Source organism: Notamacropus eugenii, chromosome 5, assembly GCF_028372415.1.
Source record: "Notamacropus eugenii isolate mMacEug1 chromosome 5, mMacEug1.pri_v2, whole genome shotgun sequence".
In the NCBI taxonomy this organism is placed as follows: domain Eukaryota; kingdom Metazoa; phylum Chordata; class Mammalia; order Diprotodontia; family Macropodidae; genus Notamacropus; species Notamacropus eugenii.
Window position 1 is genome coordinate 394,553,044 of NC_092876.1, and position 24,122 is coordinate 394,577,165.

General features: G+C 35.4%; 1 protein-coding gene across 6 annotated transcripts in view; it reads right to left on the reverse strand.

Annotated features, from left to right (window-relative positions):
- Positions 1 to 2,298: 2,298 nt before the first annotated feature.
- GYG2 (glycogenin 2) overlaps positions 2,299 to 24,122 on the reverse strand; it is a 57,808-nt gene continuing 35,984 nt past the window's right edge. For 2 of the 6 annotated variants that reach the window (XM_072614477.1, XM_072614479.1), the window contains exons 8-11: positions 23,224 to 23,370; positions 7,227 to 7,334; positions 6,780 to 6,887; positions 2,299 to 4,302 (exon numbers count right to left, since the gene is read on the reverse strand). In XM_072614477.1, the coding sequence (XP_072470578.1) occupies positions 4,141 to 4,302; positions 6,780 to 6,887; positions 7,227 to 7,334; positions 23,224 to 23,370 (525 nt within the window). In that variant the 3' untranslated portion in view covers positions 2,299 to 4,140. Of the gene's footprint in view, positions 4,303 to 6,326; positions 6,888 to 7,226; positions 7,335 to 23,223; positions 23,371 to 24,122 lie in introns of all 6 variants that reach the window. The other 4 variants (XM_072614481.1, XM_072614480.1, XR_011968134.1 and 1 more) reach the window with 4 other exon arrangements.

Below are 24,122 nucleotides of genomic sequence, written 5' to 3' on the forward strand. Positions count from 1 at the left end.
TGACTGGAATGTCATTCATCTTCTACCTATATGGAGTTACTCATATTTCAAGTCCTAGATGAAATCCTTACCCTCTATAAAGATTATTTCTTTTATCTCCTCAGAACTTGTCAGAAGTTACTGTTCAATTAATTTACCACCAGTCATCAAATATTATCTTATTTTGTGTCAGTTTGCATGTAAGTGTGAGTGAGTGTATGTGTGTGTTTGTGTGTGTATGGACCAAACCAGATTCACGGGGTGCTGTCTCCTTGACCTGCATTGGATCTCAAGATCATTTAGCTTTTTTTTTCTTTTTAAAGGTTACAGAAATTATATACTCCATATACCCCAGAAACCAATGCATTTGCTATTGGGCCAGGGCTACATATATATATATGTGTGTGTATGTATATACATATATATGCACACATATATGTGCACGTATGTGTGTATATGTGCCTTCCCAATCAACTTTTCTGCTACTTGAGTGCAAGCCTACATCTCCCATACCACCTAGGATTTCAGGTGAACAAGATCTTTCCTTTGAAATAAGCCAGAATACTTTAAGAAAGGCTTCAATTATTGCCTCTATACAGATGACACTCATATCTGTATTCAATGTTAATCTCTCTCCGGAGTTCCAGCTCCTCATTTCTGATTGGATATCCAGTAGGAATGTCAAACAAGATATAACCATCTTCCTCTTACTCCTTTCTGCAAACGTCTCTATTTTTATGCCAATGATCATACACGTTTGTAATTTCAGAATCATCTCAAACTGTTTTTCTCCTCTCTCTCTCTCTCTCTCACGCACGCACGCACACACGCACGCACGCACACACACACACACACATGCACTCAGTGGCCAAATCTTGTTGATTCCAACTCCATAATACTTTTCATATCTGTCCCCTTCACCACACGCACATGACCATCATCCTAGTTTATGTACTCAGCCTCCTCTCATTTAGATTATAATAGCCTCAGATTTAGACTACTTGCTTTTAAATCTTTCTCCTCTCCAATTTATCCTCCACATAGTTTCCACAAGAATCTCCCTAGAGCACAAGTCTGAGAACAGAAGAAATGATATACGTAAAAGTGCAAACATTAGAGTTTTATTTAAAAGTTAGTTTTTCACTGTTCAAGAATGCCAATAGTGCTCTATTTTCTCTATTACAAACTCTCTGGTATGCTATTAAAAGCCCTTCAAAATCTGACCTACCTTTCCAGACTCATGTCATATGATTACCCTTACCACATTCTGTATTTCAGCCAAACAAGGCTACTTCTTCCACAAACTTGACATTGCATCTCTAGCCTTCATGCCTCTCTACACAAGCCCCTATGTCTGAAAACCACTGCTTCGTTGTCTCTACCACCTCTTACAATAATACCTAGCTTCACTGAAGGCTCAGTTCATATTCCACCTGCCATGGGAAAATTTTCTTGGTACTTTTCTTAGGAAAACTCTCCCCACCTTGTTCTCACTCCACTCTCAAATTATCATGTATATACACCTTAGTCCCCAATAAAATATAAATTCTGAAGGGAAAGTACTCTGTCTTAATTTATCTTTGAATACCGAGTACCTGGCATATAACAGGCAATTAATAATTGCTCATTAGAGTGGATTTCCATATGATAGGCAAGTAACAATTTATGTTGGGCTATCAGAAAATGCTTAGAGAGGTAAAGGTGCTTAAAGTAAAAAGGAATGAGAAAAGAAAGAGGAGTCAGGATAGTTAGAGCAACTGGCCTCCTTTCTGAAACTTCCTCACCTACTTTTTCTCTTTCTCATTCCAGGAAAGGATAAAAAAGGAATAGGATGAGATAAGCAAACAGCATACTAGATCACTGTCAGGGTGCTATGAAAGGGGTAGGAAAGATGGATACCCTCACAGACAGTGGTGGAACAGCATCTTGCTTTTTTGAAGGAAAATAGTAATATGTACAGTGGGCTAATTAATTTTAGAAGAGCAAAATCCTACCTTAAAATATATCATAATAAAATGGATTTAGTAACAGTATCTATTGAATCATATTTTTCTGTGCATGCAGAACTTACATACAGCATCTATCTCCTTATATCACTGAAATTCCTTGTAATATGTATTGATCCCAACACCAGAGTAATTAATATATCAGGGTCCTTTTGAATTTTGTTATATCTGTGTAGAGCCATCCAAAAGTATGTATAAACATAAGTATTTGAAAAATATGATTGGAAATCTATCAGCTTTCTCAAGTAAGTGTCATTTGAAAAATAAGCACTGTCAGATATTTTATTTCTAGAAACAGTTATGAAAAAATCCATTTAATAGAGGTTTGCTTTTTTTTTATTTGGAGAATTTGGAAATATGTAATAAAACTGCTTCCCTTTAAACATAAAACATGATCCTGTGTTCCCAAGACACACATGCAAAGCATATATTAATAGATTATACAACCTTTAAATGGGAACAGTTCAAATGAGATGAAAAATCCTGATGCTAAGAGAGAGCACAGCAAGACTGACCTGCACAGTTTAATTTGTACCAGAGGGCAATTTAGCTGTCTCTGTTGACACACGTTCCCAAAGACAAAAGAAGTGAGAACAAAGCAAATTCACTGAACTCCACGTTTTTTGTGTTCCACCTCATTTGTTAGATTTACACTTTTTATCATCCACTGTTCAGTATTGTAGCACACAATATTTGCATTCCTTTCTCAAACAATTAGTACTGGCAGACCTCCAATATTAGATCACCAGTTCTATAGTCAACAACTCATGCTCTTTTAATGTTATTTTTAAATAGGCTTTCACTAATCAATATGCACATAGTAATAGCAAGGACTATTGGGTCAACAATCATTCAGTCATGAGAAGAAATGACGTTTCTAAATCCCTCTTCCCTGGATAAGCTGATGCCCTAACAGAAAAGAGCTATTTCAAAATTCATTTAGATCTCCTTGACCCAGAACCAAACGACCTCAGGGAGATCTGAAATGCTTTCAGATATATTCATTCAATGAAAACACCACAGGATACAGGTGAACTTCCCAGGACCTCCAAAATACATGGCAAATTAGTCATTCATTTTTTCAGTAGGCTTATGATAAATAAGCCACTAAAAATTTCAAAAACAATTTTCCCTCTCTTTTCAATAGGGTGAATTCCCTGGTTATTATGATGAATGTGCCTGGTCAGTAACAGTGGTCATAAGAAATGTAACAACATCCATTGTAGGTTCGTGAAATACAGATTCTTTTAAGAGCCTCTCAGGAAACTGAACAACCAGTCTCATAAAACTGAGAATTCCTTTGAATCTATTGAAAGAGTTTGTAGAGCACCATGATTAAATAAGTTAGTTAAAACTGAGGTAGTGAGTCTTAGATCTATATTGGTAAGGGGAGGAGGGAAGACTATAGATTTACTTTTCTTTAAGCAAAAGATATTTCAGGTACTGCCACAATGAGCTGGTCCATGGAAAATTGAAATAAACTATGAGTTCTTCAGAAACACCATGCCAATTCCTCTGCATAACACTAAAGAGACTCTTTTTTCAGTCAGGTGAATATCTCTCTATGTGGTATGTTCAAAATCTGAGTTTCTGGCAGAGAAATCAAAAAAGTCCATGAGATCTTAAAACTGAAAGTGAAATAAAAAGGTGAGTTACTGAAATTTAACTTAACCATATAGGAATAGATCCATTTATCATCAATCTTTGCCAGATCATCAACTGTATCTCCTAGCATTATGAAAGAAACAAGAACAGCAAGGCTTGATGCATGATTTTCAACTACACTAAGCTTCTATATATTTTGCCCCCGAATAGGTCTATATTTTAGGTATCCTTCCTGTTATAATATATACTTTTTACCAAAAAGTCTATGTTTATTGTAAGTCATTTTGCTGGCAAGATTAAGTGAGATACAGAACTAATAGTGAAAACTAGAAGTTATTTATCTTGGGTCAGCTAAGCATTTCAAAGCTTGACTTGAATTTTCTGTACTATGTGTATTTAGGCACTCAAGTTGGCTGAAAATAAATAGAGGCACATCATTTAAAAGGCCTTCCCCATTACTAAGGGCTAGAAGAGACTGTTTGTCATTTCACAGAAGCATAAACGTAATAACAATGACATTTCCACTAGAATACAGATACAACTGACAAGACTACTGTAAAAATCTATCCAATTTTTCCTGAATACGTGCAAAAGCATCTTTTCCCATGTAGTCCACACGCCCTGCTTCCCATTCCCTCCTTTCCTCTTCTGCACTGGGTTCCTTGACTTTCTGTTGAATGGAAAGCTCTGTTACAGAAAAGGCCAAATCAACCTAAAAGAAATAAGATGACAAAAATCAGAATTTTCTTTTGTTGATCATAACAAAGAATTATACTCTTAAAGCATACATAGAGAAAGTCTTCCTTATTGACTGGCTTTTTTTAAGATCACTATATTATACATACACCAACTTCTCTTAAGCATTTTAGTGATTTACACAGCAAATAATTTTTTTTCTAGAATATTTAAACTCATAGGAAATACCCTCAGACTTTGCTGAAAAGAAGTTTGTTTTTTATGTGTCCACATAAACATAAAATCATATTATATACTCTCAGATTGATTAATAAGAAAAATTAAATCATAACTGATTATCTCATTCTAATAATCTTGCCACTTCTTCATCAAATTGTATGAGGGAAAAAAAGGAGAAAGGGAGAGAGAAACACATATCTATGTCTTTCACAGGTCCTGCTACTGACAATACTATCGAATGACTTAAGACGTATCATACGTAATGCATAACTTTCATTCCTTGGAAACTGTACACATATCCAGTTTCTTCTCTGCTTGATAACTGTGACGGTTGTTTAGAAATCTTGGTACTGTTTATGCTTCTGCCTCTATAAGTGCAAACACTTAAGTTAGAATGGAGGTGTTCAAGTTCTGAAAGTCAGGGATCTTCATGGCTTGTCAACGGTTGGAAAATGCAAAGTATAATTCCTGGTTCAGAGATTGCAAAAGGTCTTCCCTGGTGAGAATCACTTGCAACTTCATTAAAATTAGTATATATGAACTTTTGACTTATTTCCATGTTACCCGATAGTACTAGATCACACAATAAGCCAACACAAACTGTCATTCAACTGAATTAAATAAAGTAGGATTATTTAAGCATTTATTAAATATCTACTATGAGATGGGCAACAAGGCACTGAAGTGCAAAGACAAAAATAAAATGGTTCCTGCCCTCAAGGAGTTTATGCTCTATCTACCTAATTTATTATGCTGCAAAATACTACACACACACACACACACACACACACACACACACACACACACACAGATCACTAGTCAAATCAGTAACAAATGCTCTTAAGAGGAGAAAAGCAATATCCTTCAGTTATCAAGCCTATAATTTTAAATCAAATGATGGAAATTATGCTGCTCATAATGGCTACTGATCACTATTTTCATAGCCCTGGTATGAATCATAGATGCAGATCTAGAAAAGAACTGAATTAAAGAGGAAAATGAAGAAGCCCCAGGAGCTTAAGTGCTTTGCCTAACATCACAGAGTTTATCAGTGGCAAAAGCAGGATTTGAACTTTTGGAATTTGAATCTAGAACATTTTCACTTTACCACATTGCCTTCCCAATAACTAAGTGAAAGTCTTATATGTCCAAAGATTTTTCTTGTTCCCGGTTAGAAAGAGTGAGTTTCAAAAGGAGGATGAAAAGCAAAAGCACCAGTAGTGGGTCAGAGAGATTAAATTGATATTCAATATATTGCTAAAATAAATGCTAATCCCTCATTTCCTAAAATAAATATAAGGGTTTGAAATATATTGATGGAACTCACAAAATTCTATTCCCAGAGTCCTAGAGAATTTTGGTGAAAAATAAAAATTAAGACTTTTCTTGACAAAAAACTGCTACATCTAAGGAATATTTTTGAAACTTAAATGATTTTATACTTAATGTATAAAGGGAACAAATGTCTCTTTAGAATTAACATTCTCCTGGGTTCTTAGTTTCATCATTTAGAGCACTATGACACCTGTGGAACATGGTTCTGGAAGTACTGGACAGGAAATATCTTTCACAGAAGAAACTGCTATTAAAAGATCACCCACGTTATTCTTTATAAAAAGTTTCCCTCCGTATTTACTTTAATCTCAACTATGAGTTCAGTTCTCAGTCTGTACTTTCTCTGTTCTTTGTCATTTAACCAAGAACCTAAGGGTATTAGAACCCTGCAAAAAGAATGCTAAAAATATGTTCCCTATTCTCAGAGGAGGAATATTACTCTCAAGAATTCTTACATAAGAAAGAAAAATATAAAATAACACATACTTCACTTGACTCTTAAAGAAGCATTTCTTTCTCTTTGCCAATCTACATCTCCCCATGTCTGAAAAATATTAGACTAATTTGTAATCAGTCAAACACTCATTATTAGAGAATGAATTAAGTTGAATATTTATCATATAAGAAGTTACAGTACTGTCCCCTCCAAATAATAATAAACCCAACCCCTGATTTTTCTTCATTTAATACACATTTACTATATTATTTTTTTAAAGTGAACATAATTACCACATGCTGAATTGTTTATATACTCAATGATTAGGCCATGCAACAAATCAGCTACCTGAAAGGAAATCTTTACTGGATACAGGAATCTGTTATTAAAGGGAAGACTGACATGCTCTAATTTTAGTGATGCAAGAAGAAAAAAATAACATCAGTAGAACTGATTCATCAGGCGTATTAGACAAGGTGGGACGTAAAGATTGCATATATCACCTCCAAACTGTGCAGAGGAACAGGGTCACTTGTAAACTGTGCAGATGGCTCATTATTTGGTTCCAGGAAACAATCAGGAGAACTGGGTTCCTCTTTATGGACTGGCTGCTAAGAATATAACCATTTTTCCATTAGTTAACAACTTGATCTTGGGTGACTAGGAATTGTGCAAAACTGTAAAATTTATCAACCTACAACAATTAAGTTGGAGGTCTGTTCTGATTTTTATTTTGCCTTAGAAAAGACTAAACAAACCAGATTCATCCCCCTCCTTTCTCCGCCCCCCCCTCCCCAGGAAAAACAAAACTATTAAAAGGTAGATTGGCATATTTTCATTGTAATAATCTCAGATTCAAAAATAATGTTAATTAGTTGACCAAACAACAATGTAGAACTGTTTCATCAAATGTATTAAACAAAATAGGACATAAAGGCTGAAAATATCACCTCCAAAGTGTGTAGAGGAACAGGGTCACTGGTGAATTCTACAAGTGGTTCATTATTTGGTTCCAGGAAATGCTCAGGAGAATTGTGTTCATCTTTATGGACTGGCTGCTAAGAACATAACCATTTTTCCATTAGTTAACAATTTGCTCTTAGGTTATTAGGCACTAAAAAAAATTGTAAAACACTGACCCATAGGAATCAAGTTGGAGATCTGTTCTAATTGTTGTTTTTTTTGTCTTAGAAAAGACAAAATAAAGTGGTCCCATCATCTCTAACCCACCCTGAAAAAAACCCTCAAGACTACTATTAAAAGATAGATGAACAAACTTTCATTTTAGTCAAGTAAGATTAAAAATTAATTTTAATTAGTTGAACAAACATAATATTGTAAAACTGAGTCATCAAGAGTACTGAATGAGATGGAGCATAAAGAGTGTATATAAAACTTCCAAAGTGTATAGAACAATAGGATCACTGGGAAACTGTACAGGTAGGTCATTATTTGGTTAAAGGAAATACTCAGGAGAATTGGGTTCCTCTTTATGGACTAGCAGGTAAGAATATAATCATTTTTCCATTAGTTAACAATTTATGCGCCAGCTGTAGAGTCAAGAGGACTCCAGTTCAAACCCAGTCTTGGGCATTTACTACCTATGTGACTCTGGGCAAGTTACTTAATCATGATTGCCTCAAAAAAAAAAAAAAGTTAAAAAAGAAAAGAATTTGTTCTTGGGAGACCGGGCATTATCCAAAGTTGTAAAGCTTATCAGCCTAGAGAGGATTCTGGGAATATGGTGGAGTGGGTCAGAAAATTCCAAGCTCTCAAGAACTTCCCCCACAAAAGAGACATAATAGCACTTTAGGGCAAACAAAGTGCTGGTAAAAAATAAATAAGTACAGGGACACAACAGGGATCTTCTTGGAACAATTTGAGAAGATTAGAAGAAAAATCCCAGGACAAGGTTTTTGTCCCAGTGAAGAGTAAACACCTCCAGGCTAGGAACTACTTTAATAACAAGTGGCAAGCCCTGGGGTTGATTGGTTTGAGAGGTACCTCCGCCCCAGTCACTGGAAGGTGGTTGGGTATCTGAGCCTGATAAGGAGCTGCTGACAAGGACAGCCAGACCCAGCTGTGCTGTGAAGAGCTGCAGGGGCAAGAAGGAAACAGTATATGTCCAGTGAGTGCAGAAACAAAGAGGCATAAAGCCACTGACCTTGGCCACTTAAAGGAGGTTGGAGATTTAGCTTTGGTTCCAGGGTAGAGGGGGGAACTGAAGATCTGAGGCAAGAGGTACCATCCCCCATACTCTAGGGCTAGGAGTGATTACAAAAATTTTACCAAAAAAAATTTGTGGTTATTGCCACAAAATGCACAGACAAAGAAAGACTTCAACTATAGAAAGCTATTATGAAAATAGAGAAGACCAGGGCTCCTCTTCAGAGGATATTAAAGTAAAGAAACCCCCAAAGAGCAATGTCAAATGGTCACTTGACCAAAAAGAATTCATAGATCTTTAAAAAGAGTTTAAAAATCAAACAGAGATGGAGGAAAAACTAAAAAAAAGAAAAGAAAAGAATAAAAATAATCCAAGAAAAACAAGAAGATTATGAAAGGAAAGTCAATCAATTAGAAAAAGAGATCCAGGAAGGAAGAAAATGACACCTTGAAAATTAGAATTGGGCAAGGCGAACTCAATGAAATTATAAGAGATCAAGAAATAATTAAAATACAAATAATGAAAAATAGAAGAAAAACTGAAACATCTGATAAGAAAAACAACAGATAAATGATCAGACTAACTGAAAGCTATGATCAAAAAAAGAATCTTGATACAGTAATACAAGAACATAATTAAAGAAAATTGTTCTGAAGCACTAGAACAAGGGGGAAAGGTAGAAATAGAAAAAAATTCATCAATCACAACTTATAAGAGATCCTATAAGGAAAACTCACAGGAATATTGTAGTCAAATTCTGAAACCTCCAACTCAAGGATAAAATATCAAAAGCAACAAGAATAAAAAGAATTTAAATATGATGGTGCCACAATAAGAATCACACAAGACCTAGCAGCAGAAATATTAGAGGACCACAAGTCTTGGAATACTATGTATCAAAGACAAAAAGAAGTGGGGCTCCTGCTGAAAATATCATACCCAGCAAAGTGAAGCATTATCCTGAATGAAAAAAAAATGGACATTTGATCAACTGTCAAGACATTCAAGACTTTGTTAAAAAAAACAACTTAATAGAAGTTTTGACATACAAGAGCCAAGAGAAGCAAAAGATACATATCGAAGACTGATTACAAGGGATTCTATAAGGACAGACCATTTACTTTAAAAAGTATATGGAAAATGCAAATCATATGTCTAAGAGTCTTATTAATAATTGGGTAGCTCATAAAATAGATTGAGGAAAACCTGAGTATAATATGAATTTAAAAAGTAAAACTACTTAGGAACAGCTAAAATGAGTAATTATTTTATACAAATGAGGTGAAAGAGGAAGAACTGATACAGAGGAATTATAGGGGAAGAGGACTGGTAGTTCTGGTACTTCCATCAGAACTGGGTTTAAGATGGAACAATACATAAATACTTAGAAGAGTATAAAATAAAAGTCTTCTTAATTCAGAAGAAATAAAATGGTATGGGGATAGAGAAGGGAGTGAGTGCAAGAGAGGGATCTCTAGAAGGAAGAGTGGGGGAATAGGTTATAGCAGGCTAAAGGAGATTTAGATTTATGGGAATGGGAGGATGGGGAGGAATATTTGGAGAGGGGTAGGCAAGTAATAGGAGAGCAAGGTAAGGGGTAGAAGTAAAGCAGAAAAGGCAGGAGGGATAGGAAACAAGAAATGTGGGGAAAAAAACCCCAAAGATAGGGGGTAGAATTTGTTTGGGAAAGTATGTCTATATATGTATGTACATATGTATATGTGTATGTATATATCTACAGCTATAGTAAAATATTTCTGCACTTTTTGAAGACTTCTGGGGGACAGGGAAAAACAAAGTAAAAAGGTGCCCAGCAGAGAACAAAAGGAAACTCAAAAGGAAGCAAAGTAAAGTTAGACAGCTCTCAATACACCTGTTTATCATACAGGCTTTCTTGACCAGGGTTCATCTTCAGAGAATACTGAAGTATCCTCTGCTTATATTCAGCTATGAACATTAAGACTGGAAGACATGAAAGTCATTAGTACTTTTGTGTTCTGCTATGCACATGACATGCTTTTTTCCCCTTTTCTTACTTTGTATTTAAGTTCCAGTATTTAAGTTTATAATATGCTTTTATTTCTTTTCTCTACTTTGTATTTGTGTCCTGGTGTATGAATCTACAATAAAATTTAAAAAAAAAAACTTATTAGCCTATAAGAATCAAGATAGGGGTGTGTTCTAATTAGTTTTTATCCCCAAAAAATACCTGAAAAAAATCCATCCCAACTGCGTCCCCCCCCAAAAATAACCTTCCTTTATCTTGCTGCTTATTTTTTCCACAATCTCAGTATTTGGTTCAGAGATCTAGATCCTGAAAGATGTGTATATTTAATGTGCCAATAGCACTAGTCTCTATGCTTCTACTAGACTCTTATTTCAGTGTATAATCATAAAACTCTTATCACAAACAGGAATTTTTAGTAAATCAAATTTACTAACTTTGGTAATGGATAAACAAGTTTCAAATGGAAAAAATAAAGTCCTCATCACCAAAATCTAATTTTCTTAATTTAAGTTCAACCTAATTCCCTAATCCCCAAACATTTTCTTAAATTATCAGAATTTGAATAAGACAACACCGAGAAAACTGCAGCTGGATCTCTTTCCAGTCATCGGATTGATCACAGATTAAGAGTTAGTGGGATTCTCGGAGGGTCATTGAGCTAAGATATTTTATTTTACAGAAGAAACTAAGATCTATAGAGGATAAGTGACTTCTCCAAGGTTACAAAGGTACTAAGACTCTGACACAGGGCTTTCATGTCTTCCAATTTTAAATCTAGCACTCTTTCCCTTGTACCATGCTTCCTTCTTGTCTAGTTTTTACTTAAGGCACAAGAAAATAAAGAAATTACAAATTCAAGTCAACAAGCCTTAATTAATTACCTGCTATGTCAGCACATTCTGACAAAACTTACTGGCCTCGGGATTCTCATATTCTATGCCAATAGGCAGAGAAAAGGAGCAAGGAAAATGCAATTGTTTTTATTAAATAGCAAACTACACTATCAGCCTTAAATAATCTAGAATTAACTATTCTGTGATTTGTATATAACTTATTAAAAATGTCTAGGAATGTCAATACTCAAATTAGCAATCAATCATATATCAGGCACCTACTTTGTACTCATCACTGGTGAAAGAAGTATAAGGAATTCAACAACCTCTTCCCACGAGGAACTTACATTCTAATGGAAATAATATAAATACTTAGCATATTTATTTGCATTTACCAATCAAAACAAAACACAAAGAAATTCACAGTAAATACCACATGGAAAAAGGGTTCAGTTTTATGTTTTCCTGACAGTTCATGTTAGTGACTCATAGGTGTTGTTTTATTAGGGGATGGAAGCATTCATTAAGGACCTGTGCTATGCTAAGCATTTTACAAATATGTAAGGATCACTTGATCCTTACAACATTCCTGGAAAGTAGGCACTATTTATTATTCCCATTTTACTGATAAGGAAATTGAAGCAGAGATCACGTGACTTCCCTAAGGTTACATAGCTGGTAAGTGTCTGAAGCCAAATTTGAACTCAGATCTTCCTAAAACCAGGTTCAACACTCTATCCAGAGCTTCATACTACTGTTAAAACAATAAGATGGGGAAGCTAGATGGCACAGTGGATAGAGCCCTGGCCCAGGAGTTTAAATCTGGCCTCAGACACTTACTAGCTATGCAACCTGGACAAGTCACTTAACTGTTTGCCTCAATTTCCTCATCTGGAAAAATGAGCTGGAGAAGGAGTTAACTTATCACACTAGTATCTTTGCCAAGAAAAACACAAATGGGGTCACTGAGAGTTAGACATGACTGAAAAGTGAATGAACTACCAAAACGTGCTTGGCATTGGAGAACCAAATACAAAAAAAAAGGAAATAATCCACCCCTTTAAAAATCACATATACATATTCTGTCAAATGTACATAAGCAGAATAGTGAACAAGAGGATCCCTATTATGCCCATGACTATCAACAGGATCCAGCTAGGGCTAAAATGAGAAATCAATTTAGTCTAGAAAAAGTTAGTATACTTTGCTTCCTTTCTACCCATTTTGTTTTTTCATGGATATTGGTGTTTGTGGAGGAATTCTAGGAGGGCACTTTATAAAAGATAGATTAGGGTTTATACAATTTCAGTTTAAGCCTATTCTTAAAGTGATGAAAAGCCTAGAAAAAATAAAAAGATATTAGAGAAATGGGTTATAGAAAGCTTTTCAGAGAAACTAAAAGCAGCTACAAACATACGTATCCCACTACAATTAACCTCTCACTCTTGCTTCAATACTGCTTCAGAGTTAAAAGACCAAAGGGCCATTTAGTCCAACCAGGGGTGGGGAACCTGTGGCCTCGGGATCACACGTGGCCCTGTAGATCCTCAAGTGTGGTTTGGATTCAGTCACAGTACCACACTTGAGGACCTAGAGGGTCATATGTGACCTCAAGGCCACAAGTTCCCCACCCCTAGGACTCCAACCCTTCACTTCATTGGTGAGGAAATTAGGACTCAGAGGGGCCAAGTGATTTGCCTAAGTTTAAAAAAAAAATTAGTAAGTTGTGGCCTTGGATTCTGAAACCAAATCTGACTACTAATCCAAATGACTCCCGTCATTAGTAATAATATTCAATAATTATATAGGCATTAGGGGTTATAGGACACTTTATATTTTATCCTTGCAATAACTACAAGCTACTAAAAAATATGACCAATGAAGGACCTGAAGCTCAAGGAGGTAAATAATTTGCCCACGGCCGTACAATGGAAGAATTCAAACTCAGATCTCTCCTGGCTTCAAGTCCAGTATTCTTTCAATGGTAGCATACTAACTCTTATTAATTCCCTTTAATATGCCAGCATACTACGGAAGTCCTTAATAACTCCCCCATTTAACTCAAAAAGCTAATAGCTAGCTCAAATTCCACCTTCTTCTGGCACTCTCTCTCTCTTCCTCTCTCTCTCTGTCTCTCTCTCTGTCTCTCTCTCTCTCTCTCTCTCTCTGTCTCTCTCTCCTCTCTGTCTCTCTCCGTCTCTCTCTCTGTCTCTCTCTCTCCTCTCTCTCCCTCTCTCTCTTTCTCTCTGTCTCTCTCTCTTCCTCTATCTCTCTGTCTCTCTCTCTCTGTCTCTCTCTCTCTCTGTCTCTGTCTCTCTCTCTGTCTCTCTCTCCTCTCTCTCCCTCTCTCTCTTTCTCTCTGTCTCTCTCTCTGTCTCTCTGTCGCTCTGTCTGTTTCTCTCTCTGTCTCTCTGTCTCTCTCTGTCTCTTTCTCTCTCTCTCTCTCTCTCTCTCTCTCTCTCTCTCTCTCTCTCTCTTTCTCTGTATCGGATATGTACCTAATTATTTGTAAGTTGATTTCTCCATTGAATGTGAGATCCTTTAAGGCAGGGACTGTTTTTTTACCTTTCTTTGTTTTCCTACCACTTACAACAGTATCTGCCACACAGAAAACAGTCAAATGCTTGTTGACTGTTCCTCTTTGTGAAAACATTCAAATTCCATTCATTTTTTCCCCTTTTGGGACCAAGGGGCACAGGGCAAAGGGTAATACAAGACCTGTCCAGTGGGATACTCAGGAAGAAATAAGAAACACTGACCTAGCAATATGAGGAAAACATAACAATGCTTGGTGTACTGTTGGCATTCACCAATCCAACTGAATTTTTATAAAGACATACTATTTAGGAAATTACTAGGGAAGAAAGAGGAAACATTTGTAAGTGTCAGTGGGTTCAATACAAACTTGGCAAACTAAATAACATTTCAATGGACTAAATAATTTTTAGAAATTATATGTAAGGTGAAAACAACTAAATCATTAATAGAAATTTTCCCATTTTCTATTTTCATTTTCCAAAAAGGTTTTTAGGATGAGAGGGGAAGAAGTACAGGAGAAGCAAAGCAGGGGAAGAGGAACCCAGAAGGAAAGGAGAGATTTTTTTTAAAACATACAAACTGAAATGACCTTTGAATAAAGTCAAGAAACCAGTTTAAGCCAAGCACCACAACACTTTTCCATATACGTTATATTTTAAATACACTGATAATTTTTACACATTTTAACAGTTTTAAAATTTATATCACAGAAAAAAGTTGTACATCATCCCTTATGATATTACTAGCTTGCTTCCATATCATATCCATAAATAAATGTTTTAAAAATAGATTTCCAAAATTTTCCAACTTATTTCAAAAGAAGCTGTATATCATTCAAACTTTTATTTGTTATTTTCAAATTATTATAAAAGAAATCAATAGTGGATAAAACATTTGGTATAAAAATGCCATTTTTGTTTTATTAAAATTAATAATTTTCTAAAAATCTTGGTTTGCATAAGGTCACAAATTTTTCTTAGGTATATTCTCACTGATGCCAAAACTCCATTAAGAAGTATGTTTTTCCTTTACTGACCAATCTTTCTGGCCCAAAGCCACACACTGTTCCCACTCTGAGAAACAGTGGTTGCCCACCAAGACAAATATCTCTTTCTTACATATGTTCATTAAAGAGGGTTTGTTGGGTTCTGTTTTCCCTTAAGTCCCTGTTTAAAAATTTCCAAATATGGACTGTTTACCCTTCGTATCACATTATCTTGAATATTAACATGTCAATTCTTTCTACTTTGCTTTTATCCTATGAAGACCTGACCATGCCACCCAACCCATCCTCTTCATTTTCCAATTGACTCTTTTTGAAAGCTTATGATTTTCACAGACATAGCACTAGGGAGACGTGCACATTCAATCCATATTTCCCCTTGTTTTGTTTGATTTTTCTGTACATATTCAATCTTATTTTACACAAAGATACCAAGATAATATTTATATGATTCAATTGTGGTATAATATTAGTTTAATTTAAATAGCTCAGTTATATAAATGGAATGATTTCACATCTAATAGCTGCTTCAACATGGCAGGAATAAAATATCTTTCAGGATGGTTTTTAATAAGAACAAAAACACAAGACAATGCTAGGAAATATGTGTCAAGAAGACTAAAAGTTCAATGTGAAAAATATCAGAAACTACAGATGAAAAATTGTTAAAATTGGATATGCCATGCCATCACACATTTCATCTCCTCCCTCCTTTCTAGCTCTCTTGATGTTTGGTCTTATCCTATTAAAATGTAAATGATACGAAGGCAGAAATTGCCTAGTTTGCTCCCTCATATTTGTACCACTAGCACTTATCAGAGTAGGAGGTACCGCCTTAGTGCTTAAGAGATGCTTAATCATCCATTTCATTGTCATTCATAGGTAAAATGCCATGAATTTATCACCCACTATATTCACAAATTTGTACTCCTTAACTCTCACTTTCTCTCCCCAGGCTTAAACTTACGATTTTGTATTTTTGAGTAATGCTTCCAAATACTGTTTCTACTGCTATTCATTCAAAGTGATAAGCAACTTGGCATATAACAATAATGAATTTAAGTTCTCTGACAGATGCCTTTGAACATCTAGGAGATTTGAAATTATTTGGAAAAGATCAAAAGCTCCTATATTATAATTGACAATACAGATTTATGACATAGAAAACTTCTCCAAAATAAAAATTCATTATTTATATTTACTAAATACCTAATATTCATAAGGCCCTATGGTATGCAGATTTGCTATAGTTCAGCTGTTTCAGTCAGGTCTGATTCCCCATGTCCCTCTCTGGGGTTTTCTTGGCAAAGATACTGGAGTGGTTTTCTATATCCTTCTCCAGCTCATTTTACAGATGAGGAAACTGAGGCAAACAGACTTAAGTGACTTGCCCAAGATCACACAGCTAGTAAGTATCTAAGGACACATTTGAACTCAGGAAGATGAATCTTCCTGACTCCAGGCCCAACACTTGATGCACTGTGCCACCTACCTACTATAATACACTAAAGGAAAACATAAAATTATAAAGACATGATTCTTTCTTTCAAAGATTTTATGATCTAGATGGGGATGCTATAAATAATCTGTGTCTGTTATCATACACACAACATGTTACTTAATAATTCTAGAGTTAAAGACTGTATCTGTGATTTCATTGTTATAACGAAATCCCCATGAACTTTCTCTACTGATATAAATCATCACTTTATCAGCAACCTATGGACTTAAACCGAGTCTGGCCTAAAGTCCTAATAGGGTAAGTGACTTGAGCAGCATCATCCAGCTTTTACGTGACAGAGATGGGAATAAAACCCAGGTTTTCTTGCATTCAAGGTCAGTTCTCTAAGTTGCTCAGTAGACAAAGTAATGGACCTGGAGGCAAGAAGAGTGAAGTTTAAATTTGGCCCCACTCACTTACTAGCTGTATAACCTTGAACAGCTTATCTTAACCTCCGTCTGCCTCAGTTTCTTCACCTTAAAATAGGGATAATAATAACACTTACCTTCCATATTAGTTATGAAGATAAAATGAGATAATACTTGTAAAGTAATTTGCAAGCTATAAAGTGTTACATATGTGCTATTATTGTCGTTGTTCCTCGTACCAAAAAGCAAATGAACACATTTTAATTACGTGTTAATTTAAAAAAACATATTTTGCTAAGTGGTTTTGTTCAGGATGGAATTATTGAAAATTAATACATAAAAATGAGGTTGATTTCTATGTCTTAAGTTTAATGAAACCCAGTCAAAGAGGAGGCCAATTCAATCAACACTTTCAAATGGTTACAATACACTCGCTTAATAACAATTATATTCATGGTTGTAAGAAGGTGAACCATAAATTTTTAAATTGATCTTTTCTGCAACAGACAGGACTTCTGTCTTTAGATAATCTCTGTAATACAGAGATAACACTAAGACAAGAAGGAGAAATAATTTTATAGTTTCACGGTATTGGGGTATTATATATATACAGACATATACCCATGATATTAAAGCTTTTTTTAGCCTAATATAAAACCATGATATATCAATACTTGCATCACTGCCTGAAATCCTGATCACTATATCTCAAGAAAGATACAGTGAAGTTGGAAAAGGATAAAAGAGGAGCTAAAGAACTTGCATTATGAAAACAGACCAAAAAAAGAACCTTTCAGCGTCCACAACAAAGACTACAAAGGTATATGACCTCTAACTTATATTATGTAAGAGATGGATAAAGTGACCAGGACCTTTTTCATCATATTCTGGAACTGGAATAATAACCCCCTTTAAAGCCTAAAAGAAGTAAATTTAAGACAAATAATGCAGAAATACAAGTCTTAGATTGGCAGTTCTGATGGATGGCAAGTTGGTCCCAGAGCTGAATAGGAGGGGGCAAATGACCTTGGGACACCGATATTTTCCTAGTGATATCATATGGCTATGAATGAAGGAAAATTACAAAAGAATTAAAACTGTTGGTGATGAAAAAAGCAAAACAGATGTATATAAGGGACGTCTATAGGTTATAATTTAATACTAGTGATTACTGTCAAACTATAATAAGTAAAGCTATCATAAGAAAAGATGATCTGGTCATGCACCTAGAGTGAAAACTAACAGATATATTACCCAAGTGCTGCTTGTGTGTTCACTAAATGCTAAGTTCTAAAGTGGGGGAGAGAAAAGGCATTAGTCTGTGCTGACCTCATTGTTATATGCCTGTGAAATCTGGACAATATACCCTCGTCATGCTAGGAAATTGAACTGCTTCCATTTCAACTCTTTTGGGAAGATTTTGAAGATCACCTGGCAAGATAAGGTACTGGACTCTTAGATCCTTTCTGCCAAGTATTCAAACTCTGCTGTAGAGGGTGAAACTCCAAGGGGTTCACTATGCTGTTCAAATGCCAAACATGTTTGTGTCAAAGACTGTCTCACACAAGGCAAGCGCTCACAAGGAGGTCAGCTGAAGTGATACCAGGACACTTTCAAAGTTTCTCTAAAAACTCTGGAATCAACTGTGTGACATGGAAGACATGGGCACAAGACCACCCAACATGGCATGCCTGCATCAAAGTGGACTTTATGTTCTATAAACAAAGCAGAATTGCAGTAGCTCAAAAGAAATGCAAGATGCGAAAATTTAGAGAAATCTCCACTCCAAATATTCATAAGAACTATTTATGCCCAACCTGGGTAGTAGTCTTCTGAGCTCATATTGGTCTGATCAACCTAGAGTCTTCAGTGCTCATACCAACTAATCTGATCAACCACAGTCAGACATACTGTACCTTGAACCCAACTTAGTGATGTCATTTTTGTCCTCTTTGAGCACAAAGGTCAGCAACTAAAAGATCTAAATGCCTCAAGAAGCACATTGGGTAAAGACTCTATTGAAGATTTTTGGAAATGCTTACAAAGGACAAAAAAATTGGGGTATGGGTAGATTATGTCATATCACTGAAAGTATAACCCGCTATGATGAAATCAAAGACCTGTTCAAATAGCTGATCAACACTGAAATATACTTTTCAGAGTGGATAATAAGCTCAAGGAATTCATCAATCCAAATGATGATATATATGTATATCATAATATGTGTGTGTGTGTGTGTGTGTGTGTATGTATGGATCTCCCTCTGTAATACAGAGTAATACCTGCTCTGTAACACAGAATCTTAGAGAGTTGCCTGAGGCACTGGGAGGTTAAGTTAGTTGCCCATGGTCAGTGATCACAAAACCAGTATATGCCAGACTTGAATCCAGGTCTTTCTGACTTCAAAGGCAACTCCCTATCATTATCTCTTTCTGCTTCTGAATAGATAGCATAAGCCAAATAAGTAGGTTCAATAAACGTTTATTTTTAAATATTAATTACAAATTCATAACATGCTATTTTGGGAAAGCAGGATGCATCCCCAACTTTTGGAAGCTGGCAGATAGGAGGATAAATATGCCTTCCCATAAATATCCCTCTGTACCATTGTCTGAGACAGACTACTGGACTTTGAGTAACAAAGGAAATTCTTACATTTGTTAATCAGTTTAGAGAGAAAATAATCTAGAAAAATCTACTTATTATAACATACAACTATCAAAAGAAAAATAATTGAAAAGATTAGGAAATTCAAAATCAAGAAAAGTGAATTTTAGTTCTAACTTTTTTTACTATATGAGCTTGGCCAACTCACTAAATGTCTCTGCATCTTCATTCCAAATGTGTAAAATGAAAGTGCTGAATCAGAGGGCCTATGAAGTCTTTTTCCAGCTCAGAAATTTTATGATTCTGTGGCTGATCAGCAGGTGGCAGTCAAGCAACATGAAAAATGACAAAGCATCCACACAGAATGAAAAATATCAAATACATCTCAAAACACAAACACTATCAAGTATTGTACTTTACTGGATCTGTATTTTGTCCATCTGTATAATCTCTTCATACTTTGTCATCCTATATAATTCTTAAACATGTCTTCTCCTTCCTCTGATTCTTTTAATACATGATAGATACTGGGGAATTACTCAGGCTGGCCATCGGTTACATCTGACTCTTGATTCATGACCAGCCCACCTCTTTGGGAGGTTTATTAGTCTCTGATGATGCAATTTACCCTATGTCTCACATGCAAGTCATCATTGTTAATAATATGCTAGCTTTCTAACTTACATTATTCATGCAACTCTCTTTTGGTCACTGGGTCAACTGAAACTGTGGTTCTTCTGATCTCGTGGTGGTTTGTGTTTCCCAACTACAAAGGTTTATCAGGAGAAGACTCATTTTACAGCCATGGAGTTTTTTCACAATAGGCAGTATGGGATCATTTAAAATTCTGTGCAGTTTCCTCAGTGGTATGTAGCACAGTGTCCTATTCAATTCTGGGCTTACCTCATTATCTATCTATCTATCTATCTATCTATCTATCTATCTATCTATCTATCCAAACTACAATAGATTTATCCAAAATACAATAGACTTATCATCCAAATGAATATAACAAACTGGCTAATAAGTATTCTTCATCCACTTTATTTTACTGTGTAGATGGCCACAATGGTCAAGTACTAGAGTATGGATTAAAACTGCTGGTATGGTAATGGTTTGGGGAAAAACACTTGAGACAGTCTTTTATGTGTGCTAAACATTGCAGTGAATATTCATTTTTATAAAATAGCATCTATTCTCCAACTGTAGAATGGGATATGGTTTTAAACATAATTCAATAGCTAACTGACAAGTGAGTTACCTACTAACTTGAAAAAAAATCAGACAGTATTTATTTCACCCTCAACAGTAATATTCCACTGGCCAGCTTCAGAATATTAATCTTTTAGAACATGTTAATGATAGGCATAGAAATAAGGCCTGGATCTGGATCTGGGACAATGTGATATTGGTATAAGGAGCTTCTGGGTAAAGAGTACAGATCTGAACCTTCCCTGAAATTCACAGTCTTAGAGAGCTGCCTGTACAACTGAGAGGCTGTGATTAGCTCAGGGTCCCGTAACCAGTATACGTCAGAGTGAGGCTTAATCTAGATATCCCTAGCTCCAAAGCCAGATTTCTATTTACTACAGTTGAGATTAAAGTGGTTAAAGTCATGAACTGCTATATTTCATTTTAATACCTCACTCTGGATCTTCAAAGCCATAGAGAATTTTATTTACTTTGCATATGCTGGTGTGAGTTCATCAACTCAGGAATACTGATTCATGAAATTAACACTATCTTTATTTCGTACATCATCATGAAATGTAATGTTTCCAGAAGACTCAAAATTGCAGGTGACTCGAAGGATAAAAGAAAAATGAGAATACAATGACATGGTCAAGGGCATATTCAAGAACTACATAATATAATGTATAACCTATATCAAATTGCTTGCCATCTCAATAGGGATAGGGGTAGCAGAAAGAGAAGTTGGAAAATTTGGAAAAAAGAATGTTAAAATTGTTTTGCATGTAATTGGGGAAAATAAAATATTAAAAAAGAAAAAGCTACGTATTATAAGAAGATGTGGATAGAACAGGTCACAATTTATACCAGTTTCTCAAGTAATTACATTGATGAAACCATGAAGCAACTGAAATACTGTGATGTTTTACATATGTATGTTTATATACTTCAATGTATAGGTATATATTAATATTAATAGCAATCAAACCTTCAGAGTGATATCAAGAGCTACGTCAGATACAAACAGAAGTATCTCTACCTTGGCATTCTCATATCCAAACTCATCCTTACATGTAAAATTGAAAGCTCTGTCAGGAACATAAGAAGCTGAGCAATTCTTTTGAATATGGTTATTTAAAACCATAAATCTATTCTAACATCACAGAAAACTATTCTAATTGGGGAGATGGAATGAATAAATAACAATTTTTTCAAATATTTTACCCTAGCAACCTGATGCCTTATTTTAATCTTTGTTGGGAAATGTAATTCACTGGTCACAACAATGATATACATGATGCTAGATGTCTACACCAATTATTTAACATGATCTTTAGAAATCTCGAGTAAATGCGTAAAGTTAACTAATAATATTAATAATAAATTTAAATAACACTTTAAGGCTTACCAAGTGCCTTACAAACATCTCATTCTATCCTCACAATTACCTTGGGAGGTAGGTGCTATTATTATCCCCACTGGAAGTTAGACACTATGCTAAGTGCTTTATAAATTACACTTCACTTGGTCCTCACAACAACCCTGGAGGTAGGTGATACTATGATTCCCATTTTACAATTGAAGAAACTGAGGCAGTTAAGTGACAAGTTCAGGGTCACACAACTAGTAAGTTTCTAAGGAAGAATTTAATTTAATATTCCAAAATCCAAGTCCAGTGTTATGTTCACTATGATACCTAGCTGCCTCTAACTCAAGGCACAGAGGTAGCATCATGTAATGAATAGAGACATGATGTCTTTGAGACAGAAAGAGCTGGGTTCATGGCCCATGTCTGACACGTACTGACTATGTGACTTGAGGCAAGTCATTTAATTCCTCAGAGTTGCAGAAAACATTCCAAAAACAGTAGGTTTCAGAGAGGATGCTGACCTATACTGACAGAAGAATGTCACATTAGTAACTTCAAATAAATTCATAGGTGCAAGCATAATAAATGGATGAATGAATAAAGAGAAAAATAGACAGATAAATAAATGAAAAAATGAATCAGTGAATGAATGAATGAATCATGACTTAATGGGTGGATAGATGAGATAAACGAATGGCTAAAGAGAAAAATAAGTAAATAGATAAAAGTAAATCAATGAATTAATGAATGAATAAATGATGACTGAATGGGTAAATAGATAAATGAACCGATAAATAAATGAAAGAATGGACAGGTAGATGAATGAATACATAGAAGCCTGCAAGTATACAATGCAAAATAGAAGCTCTATGGTTTTGAGGAAAGAAAAAGCTGGGCCTGGAGTCAAGTTCAGAGAAAACTTTTTGTCCTAATGACTATAAAACTAAAAAAAAAATGTATTACTGTAGCTATTCAAAAGCAAAAGCAAAGATCATCTGCAGTAATAGTGGACTATAACAATGCTTTAAATCAAAGGAAGTCTCTATTCCTGGACACTCAGGACAGAATACAACCTGGAAAGAGTAAAGAGAAAGCCAAGATATGGCCGAACCACTCACACCCAGAAGCTGCTATGGAGCAAACCAAAGCAAAATGAGATTCTCTGACTCTTTTTGAGTCTAAGCAGTGCAAGGATATGGATTGTCCAGGAGACATACATTCAACAATGCTATCAGGTCAGAAAAAGCATTCTAGGAAGCAAACAGCTCCTCCCAAAGTATTCTTTACATGTGCTGGGGTAGAAGCTTTTATTGGCTCTGCTTCCACCCCGTTACATAAAACAAGCTGTTACCATGTACTTACATCTTTCTCAGTCACCTCTTCTGACATTAGAACAGGATGAGTTATTTCCAGTGTCTGTGCTGGAAACTCCTGAACAGAGAAATACTGGCTATCATCTTGGCTTGAATTTGAACTTTCCCATGGTTCATCAGCATCACAAAGAGAACTCTAAAATAAAATAAAACAAAAGAAATTAGACAATGAAATGTCTTACTTTAGCACCATAATCATTTAATTATATTTCATATATATTACTTCCTACCTGTCTTTGCTAACTCAATAAGTTTTATAATTTGTACCGCATTTATTAATCAAAAGCACTTGATAAATGTCACTTTTTTTTCTTTTTCCTAGGAGAAGGGAACAAGCATTTATTAAGCTCCTGTTATATGCTGGGAACTGTGCTAAAGGCCTTACAAATATCATCTCATTTAATCTTCATAACAACCCTGGGAGGTAGGTGCTTGTATTATCATTCTCATTTTACAGATGAGGCAGCTGAAGCAGTTAGGTTAAGTGACTTGCCCAAGGTCACACAGCTAGTTTTTAGGGCTGCATTCGAACTCAGATCTTCCTGACTAGCGGGCAACAAGGTGGCTCAGTGAATGGAGTGCCAGGCCTGGAGTCAGGAAGAATCATGTACCCGAGCTCAAATCCAGCCTCAGACACTTACTAGCTCTGTGACTCTGAGCAAGTCACTTAACCCTTTTCGGCCTCAGGTTCCTCATCTGTAAAATAAATTAGAGAAGGAAATGGCAAATCACTCCAGTATCTTTACAAGAAAACTCCAAATAGGGTCATGAAATCTGACACAACTGAGACAACAGGAAATATTTCCCAACTTCAGCTTGAGCTCTATCCACCATTCTCTCTAGGTGCCTCTCTGCTCTAGACCAGAAGATTGAACTGAATTACTCTAC